The sequence below is a fragment of the Cariama cristata genome, unplaced genomic scaffold (genome assembly GCF_000690535.1).
Source record: "Cariama cristata isolate BGI_N322 unplaced genomic scaffold, ASM69053v1 scaffold12137, whole genome shotgun sequence".
Taxonomy (NCBI): Eukaryota; Metazoa; Chordata; class Aves; order Cariamiformes; family Cariamidae; genus Cariama; species Cariama cristata.
This window is the reverse complement of record NW_009628390.1, coordinates 59756-68569: the sequence shown is the minus strand read 5'-3', so window position 1 is coordinate 68569 and position 8814 is coordinate 59756. Positions and strand designations below refer to the sequence as shown.

General features: G+C 38.0%; 1 protein-coding gene across 1 annotated transcript in view; it reads right to left on the bottom strand.

The window, feature by feature from the left end:
- Positions 1–6923: 6923 nt before the first annotated feature.
- LOC104165224 (fibrillin-2) overlaps positions 6924–8814 on the bottom strand; it is a gene marked incomplete at its 5' end in the record, with an annotated part of 60137 nt that continues 58246 nt past the window's right edge. Inside the window, one exon of the mRNA XM_009704800.1 lies at positions 6924–7464. Coding sequence (XP_009703102.1) covers positions 7090–7464 — 375 coding nt within the window. The remainder of the gene's footprint in view (positions 7465–8814) is intronic.

Genomic DNA, 8814 nt, shown 5'->3' with positions numbered 1-8814 from the left:
ATAGCCCTGTTTTAGCCAAACCAGGGCAGGATGCAAGAGCAGGTTAGGGCTATGCATCAGACAGTGCTGAGTCAGGAAGGTTGAGAGGGAGACCTTAGTTTTGCGAGTTTAAGCATATAATATGAAGGGTATATGATATCAAAAGCCAGTTTGGAAGAGGTAGAAATTGTTGAGTTTTGCCACAGTTAATCTCAGAATTCCCAAGTCTGGTTATTTCATCATGGGTTAATTGTGCATACACCCTGCTAGAAATACGTGCGCAAAATGGTGATGTAAATTTCCTATCTCATTACAGCATCCTAGGTGTGTTATATTTGTCCTAAACAACTTTTCCGCATTGATGTTAGACTTAAATGGTTACAGGCGACTCAGGCCATAGATCATTTGTGCCTCTCAGTCTTGTGTGGGAGCTGTACTGCTCAAATGTTTCATTGTTTCCTATCGCATGATCACCTCCATTTCTGTTTTTTTTTAAAGAATGTATGGATTTCAGAAATGTTATATGAGTGGAGGAGAACAGTGAAATTACCTTTTAAGCTTGGGGGGGAACTACTTTGCAGGCTTTCTATAGAATTGGTAACTTTTTAGCCAGTTATTTCTTGCCTACTTTCAGCCTTCTCCTAGATTTTTGTGGAACAGACAAAACAGCAATGAAACTTACACTTTTTGGTGATAAGGTTGATCTGTGTATTGATTTTTATCTTAAAACTGAAGTTTTTCAAAAAAATTGCTTGTGCATTTGAAGGTTATGGCCTGGTGGTCATTTGATTCTCCCCCCACTTCGCTTTTTTTCTAAGTAAGTGATGAATACAAGCCTAAAATCATAGGGGAGAGAGAAGAGCAATGAACTTCCCTATAAGCTATGTCCACACAGAGAACAGTAAGACCTCGACATATGGCAATTCTTTTACAGAATTCAGAGATCCAGGTTTAGGCCTTTCTATTTGCATCACTTAGATATATAATGCATTATTTTTGCTAAATAAATATGCTGGGGGTGGGGTCCTGTCTTCTTGAATGCATATATATTCTTTGGCTTCATACCACAAGCAAGGACTTGAGAACTCATCTAGTATTTAGCTGTCAGTTTGGTGATGTGGCCTAAAATTCAAAATCTTTCAAAAATTCTGGTGTAGCAGAGACAGTAATTCATCAGTTCTCTTCATTGCAGTGAAGAGGGAGTGTCTGTGTAGCTATGTGCTTAAGTATGTTCTTTGTTTTGTTTTGGAATTTTTTTTTTTGCAGCTTCTTAGTAGTCTTGCCCCAGCACAAATCTCAGTGGCAACCAACAGGATTTTGTTGAGTCTACATTGGGCAAGAAATGCTATAGGATGAAGTATAGAAATATCAGGTATTTCTAAAACTATATAAGCAGTATAGAAATACCAGAATTGCATAAAACTGCAGTAACGTAATACCACCAGCAGTAAAAAGATAGATGACATGTTACGTTTAATGGAAACAATAAAAGGATTTCAGGTTTACTTTATGTAAGAATATCTTTAGACATAGGATTTTAAAATGCGCTGTGCACCAAAAAACTGTTACAGGGCTGTTCTCTTTTTTTTTTTCCCCTTATTCAGATACAGTAAGAACCTAGTGCTCCAATCTAGCAGTTGTCTTCTCCGGACTTCGACAGTCTTAGCTTGCTCTGTGCTTTAATACTCCCACAGGTAAAACAGTGAGAATGGTTATACTTTGAAATATGTGGGTACTGTTTCCTTAAGTTACTATGGATCTATGTAAGCTTCCCAGTTTTAGCCCCTCAGCATATTCAGTTGCTATTCATATGACTGACTGGAGTTCAGATGCTTGAGGAAGGGTCCTGTGGTTCTCATTCATTCTGGGTAATTCTGTCACTTCTTCATGGTGTTCATTTTGTTTAGGACATACTGTAGTATAATGTAGACACATTTTGGTGCAGTCCAGTGCTGCTGAGCTCCTGCTTTGGCCTTGGAGTTCAGAATTTTAAACCTCAAAACCCCTGTTCAGGTAACAAGTACTTTTTGAGACATCAAAGTGATGGCACAGCACCAGCTGTTTCTGCTGACATTCCTTGTGTTTCAAGATCTGGTTTTAGCCATGGGTAGAAACACTTGTCAACATTCTTGATAAGCCCAAGCAGCAAGGAGGCCTTGCTTGTACTAAAATCATGTCCAAATAAATACACGGGTTAAACATTTCTGTGACCACCCATGATGACATACGGTTGGCATTCTTGGAACAAACTTCACAGGTCATGTGAGGAACCACCTTCTTCATCAGTTCTGTAAGACTGTGGGAGCAAAAAAATTTCCTATCTCTATCTCTGCTATAACAATTTGGTGTCAAATATGTAAGCAGTTGCACTAGGGACTAGGATTTTACTTTAATATAAAATGTACTCTGCCTTCTCATGCTTGCCTTCTTTACTCCTTTAAGAAGTGTGAATGTAGAGTTGTGAACCTTCATCCCCCTCAGAGTAAAGTTCATAAATCCAGCTTTTTTACTTAAGACATGTCTGTTTTGCAGACCAAAGTGGTTAGTTTAGATGCGTAGGCTTCATTTATAACACATGGGAAGCATTAAGCAATACACTTAGGGCAGTGAGATTTTTGCTATATTTAGTTTCCCAGTGCATTGCCACTCCTGAATTCTTCTGTGGGTTTAGCACAAAGGCAGGTTCTTCAGCTGTTGATCTGTAGACCGCATCCATTACACCACTGTTTAACTGGTGATTCCAAGTCATTTTAATAAAATCTCATAGGAAAATAGTCCTTTCTAGAACGCTGACTGAAGAGCCTCACCTATGGAAAACAGTTACAGGCCCATCCTGTCAGAGAGGCTAACATGAAATAACTGGGTGTTTGAATTGTTGTAGCATTACCTCTGGTTAAAGAGCTGTGGCTATGAAGAAAGGACATGATGTGCTCAGAAGTAACAGCTGGATGCTTAGACTCATCAATACTGACAGGAATGCTCCCTTGTCTATTGAATTGGGGCCATGCCTGAGAAAGAAGAAGGAACCCTAAAAAGTTTGCACACACTTCCTTTAGACTCTTGACATATACATTGAGGTCAAACACTCTGGAGCATTTGAGGTTAGAAAAGGAGGCGTGCATTCTTCGACATGCCTGGTAACACTGTGGAGTTATAGCAAATGACACTGAACTTTAGTGCTGGCATGCTGGAAAAGCAAACGTTTAGACCTAGAGCTGAGGGGCTAAGTCCTTGCAGTAAAGCTGGAAAGAAGCAAAAGACTTTCCTCAAAAAGAAGTTTAGGTTATCAATTATTTATACGTATGTATTTTAAAATTATTATAATGAGTAAGTATCATAGGCTTGCTAGAATAGCTACAGCGTACTGGTGAAGTCCTCACTACCTAGGCCTAGCTTAGATGTTACCTTTACTCACTACAATCTTGCTTCACGTTGCCAAGAGATTTACACTCTTAAATAGCAAGATGATTTTCACTTTACTGTTAGCAACAGATTTGCGGGTTTTGTAGCTTTCTGGAACACCAGACTTTCTGTGCATGCGTAGTCAGCTTTCTCATTAGTTGTTTAGAAATTAGAAGGCTAGAGGCTATTAAAGGTAGAGTTTGGAGAAATGGGTATACAGATACACACTATGGTAGGCTGGGTGGAAAGAAAGTGGCTCTGTTTTGGATTTCTGGTTTGGTTTTGTTTTTTTTTTATTCCAAGATATTTTGTCATCTGAATTTGAAGCTGGGAGTGACTTCTTTCTGGGTATTGTGCATAACTGTCTTGTGTATTTTAAGATGGTAGAGGATAATGCTGCCTTTCTAGTAAAGGGATAAGGTATTTTTTTTGTACTTTGCACTTACTGTACAATTATTTAACACAGGCGTTACCTGATCATAGTTTGATTAGAAAAAAAGGCTTTAAATCTACTAAGTGTGCATAGTAAACAAACACAAACAATGTCTTGTCTACTGATAAAATCCTCTAGAACTTTTAGCGTCAGAGGACTCATTAGTAAGAGAGTTGCTACTATTTTCTTTTCTTTATTGAAAGTTGGCAACAAAGATAATGTTCTACCAGGTTCAGACTGTTGCCTTTTCTTGCAGTAAGTGTTTCCTGGAAGGCTCCCATTTTGGACAGAGAGTAGCCCTCTTGGAAACTAGCTGTTAAGAGTTGTTAAGTCTGAAATCAGTGCCATACTGGATATATTTATCAGACCTCTAGAGGTCTTTTTATTTCTGTATATGTCAGTCATTTTACCCAGAAGCAGCTTTGAATCATAATGAAACTTGCATGACCATATCTGAAGGCAATGTCAGGTAAGTCTTGTTCCAGGCAATTTCATGTTGTCTTGTTTAAATTGATGCACTATTAAATGTCAGATAAATCTGAATACCCAATGAATACCAACCCAGGTGTCAAGGAATACCCAAGGCAAATAACTCCCATCAAATTAAACAGTAATTATGAAAACAATTACAATGCCATAATTCCTGATTATTTTCTTGAGTGAAATTTAAGTGTATGGTTCCTTTAAAACCTTCTATTTCTTTTATTACTTTAGACTGTTTTAGGGAAGAGGAGAGGGACAGCAGGGTGGCAGGAGAAGTATGTTAGTTTGGATTTTTGAAAGCATGAGGAAGAGCAATTTTATGCTGGAAAAAGTTCTCAAACACTAGTGAAACTTATTGTTACTGCATCCAGTAATTAGAACCTTAGACCTGCAACTTGGCTTTTAATGCAATTAACTTGTGACACGCCACTCCTGCAGAAGAACAGCAATAGAATATGTAGGGCTAATTCTGCTGGGGCAGACTGTCTAAGTCATATTATACTCAGAAACTAAAGAGTACATCTAAACCAAGAATTTTGCATCTTAATTCAGGGCTTAACCTAATGTCTGTGATTTCTCTTTCTCTGGCTATCATCACTCTGACAGCTATTACTTAAAAACAATCACCAGTTTAACTCTGAATGGATAAAGAGACAGTAAAACCTGTGTAATGAGGTCTCTGTGGAAACCTAGCATACTTGAAGAAAAAACATTTTTTGCACTGTTGGGTTTGACTGTGTGAAGGGCATTCAAGGAAGGGACTGCCAGCAAGCAAAAGTACCTCCACTGATGGTCTTACCACATTTTTGCTGTTCAGGTAGGATGGTGGTTTTGCACTCCTACTCTTAAATGTATGGGGATTTTTTTTTAGAGCTGAATTATCAAACTTAAATTGTGATGGCCCTTCAGTCCTCACTACATGGATAAGCAAAATCTTCTGCAAGGCCAGCCCACTTGAACCTAATATATGACAGATTTTGAGAGAGTTGAGGCAAAGTTTTAACATTGTAAGGACAGCTTAATTCCTGTGTTTCAGCTCTGTCATGACAGAGAAACTAAAAGTCAGCAAATGCTGTATGAACTTAAATTTGAGTGAAGAAGAGTTTGCATCACACTGGCTCCTCTTTCTGCTCTTAGATCTTTCAGATTTACAATTAGATGCTTATTTTGTGTAAAGAACACAGACATTTCAAAGAAAAAAACTACACCAAAATAAGCTTTATTGCAAGAAAAGTGTTGTCTTACCGATACAGACCTTCAAACAAAACTTCTTATTCTTAAAAACATTTGATTAAAAATGTACAAAGTTTCTTTTTCTTTTCAAAATCCCCAAACTCAACAAAAGAAAAGAAAAGAAAAGAAAAATCACTGAGTAGAACTTGATCTAATCTTTTGTCAGCATTGATATGCAACTGAAACAATCCTGGAGTCAGCATGTGCTTTGGCTATTTTCACATATGAGATTCTGTTACATGACTAGTTACAGGCACCAGCTGTCAAAAAAAGCACCATTGAGACATACACTTAACACATAATGGTACAACATTTAAAAAAAAATTACTAAACTAAATGTGAACTCATTGTACAAACATCTTTCTTAGAAAATAAGCTATGATAAAATGAGGCATATGGTGTATAACTACAGTATTAATGAAACTTCTAACAAATGGATTTCAAATACATATTTTTCTTGTCTGCGCTGCATAATTAGTTTGCACATATGGCAGTCCTGACACAGCTCTCAGTTTTTAATAAATGCACCATTAATCAAGCCAGCACCAAACAGTATGAAACATCACACGTTCCCTTCAGAGAGACGTTTTCTTCAGCTGCCTACAGTAACGCAAGTTTGTAGAGCACCCTTTCTGAGAATGAGGTGTGGTTGCATGTGTGGTTCCTTGAGGTTATTGGAAGGAAGTACAGTACAGTTTGGTTCTGCAATTCTAATGGTATTAAGAGCAGTCAAGGTATTTTGCTACAGCAGTTGTGCCTCTTCTTCCATTATTTGATGTGGCTGATTCAGAATACAATCCTATTGAGCTGCTGTGAAATATGATCTCTGCAGAGACTGATATTGTAATTCCTGTGCTTTAAGACTCTTTTTTTTTCTTTTTTTGAATACTCAAAATTTTGCAAGAGCACTTCAGAATATCCAGAAGATGTGCTACAGTGCTCTTTCAGCTCTAATATATTTCAAAATTACTTATATACTATTTGGATGACTGGCCCAAATACAAAAGGAAACATCTTTCAAATCTATTTTTTTTTAAGACAGTACCTCTAAAATCTTATAGCTCAAATTTATAGATCTACAGAAAAACAAGCAAGTTTCCCTTTTTGTTTACATAATTTGTTATTTTCTCCATATATTACTGCATTAAAAATAAATAAAATTCTATATTTTTCTTTTTAATTAGGAACTATAGCAAAATACCCAAAGTGTTACAGACTGCTAACAGGAAAAAAATAGCTCACATTTTTGTGCCATTTAGTGCCGTATGATGACTTCTTGAACTTTAGCTTTTTAATATACTTTAAATTCAGGTTATATAAAAGATACAGTAACCATGATCACCATTGTAATCAAAGGTTTGGTGGTGGCAGAGTTTAAGTTACCCTCCCGCAAGGGTGGTTCTGCAGTCTTGGCAGGATGGAAAGAAAGAGGTCTTCCGCTCTCCCTTCCTCCCTCAAAAGTCAGTGACTCTTTCAAAGCCTCTGAAAAGCAGGTACGCTCTGGTGGGTGGATAGATGAGCCGAGATGACTGAAGGACTGGATTCAGTCTGGAAGATGGCTAGTAGAGGTCTATCCACAGCCTCATTCTGAGAGCTTCCCCAAGCTCTCCTAGGAGGTAGTTGCCCTCATTGCTGTCTTCCAGCTTCTTCAGCTGCTTTTTCTTATATAGGGGAATGCTGGTGATCTCCAGTGTGTGAGTTCCAGGCACTGACTTTTTCTTAACTGTGTGCAAAAAACTCAGTCCATCCCTCTGATGGATTTGAAAGATGCCATCGTCATTGCCATGTGAGATAATGTAGCGCACGTGGTTGGTAAGGGGCTCAATGGCTGGCATGAGTTCTAGGATGTGCTCCTTGTTGTCAAGCCTGGAAATGTTGACTCTCATCTTCAAAGGGCTATCCATGTCTAGACTTTCCAAGCTAATCTGCTCGATCTGAAGCAAAGGAGGAAAGATGGTTTAGAGCAGGATAGAAACAGGTATTCACTTGCATTGAGAGAGGAATAGTATGTGATTACTGACAGTTTATGCATTTGTCAAAATCTAGCTGTGAAAGAAGCAATTGTAAATCCTTTCCACCTGGGAGAACTGCTTGATTCCATGTAACACACGCTATAAATCTTTAAAGCTTCTCACACAGGCTTAACAGGATAATTAAAGTTACCACATCAGGTCTACAGAGGGTGCTCAGATTTCAGACTCTTTTCAGAATCTATTTAACTTCATGCTTGCAAAAAGTCTGTGTAAAGAAGAGACCTATGTTTACTACTGCTGTAAAGACTGTACATGAGGCACAATCCTATTCTTATGATCAACTTCAGTGAGGAACATTACAGAAACATACACCACAAGACTGTATGGGAATTCCCTGAAACTTCTGGTAAGACTGTTTTAATGAATCCTAGCTTCAAAAAAACGAGCAGGCTCAGCACTTGGTGATGAGGAAGTACAGTCATTATAAAGGAAACTGAAGTAAGGAGAGAACCGCTGTAAAGGACTAGTATGTCATGTTGCCCGATTACATCCTATTTGGACCACTGAAAGGAACGTGGAAAAAAGTCCCAGCATTGTTTTTCTGATAAATCAATCTTACGTTCTTTTTTTAATTTGAGCTTCAGTGTAGTTATGCTGCAGGTGAGAACCTGTCCAGAGGTGTTAGCTGTGAACACACTTGGGGGCAGGCGTGTGAGTATGAGTGCATTCCTAGGAAAGCCATCTAAGTACTTCTGAAAGTACTTCTACAAAAATATATCGGCTGTAGCCTTCTTTAGGAAACCTGATACTCAGTGAAGTACCTAGCCTACATGTCAAGCTTCTTTCATGCTTCTAAAGATAGCGAAGGATTTCCCTCTTTGAGGGAATTCCAATCACATGTGAGTACCTATGTGTACTAATATGTAACGTAATTAAAAACACATGGTGAAAACAAGGAAAATTTGTGGACAGGAACAAGTACTGTAGTGTTTTAAATACTGCACGCCACAGATGTCATTAGTGATGAGATTATTTATTTTTTCACATAGTTTTATGGATGTGAAACCTTTCACTTTTACTGCTCAGGTAGTTCTAAGTACTAGAAACTGAAAAGTTTAATGCTATTAAAGAACCCGTAATAACAAGATGTAACAGTTATGAACTAGATATGAAATTAACTGTGCAATAGAAAAAAATGCTCTTCAAAACATCAATGTATTTGTGTGGTGCACTGACCACAGAATTCAGACTGGAACAAGTCCAATGGGAGAGGCAGTGGGGAGGGAAAAGCGATGTTTGTGGGAAGTGTGG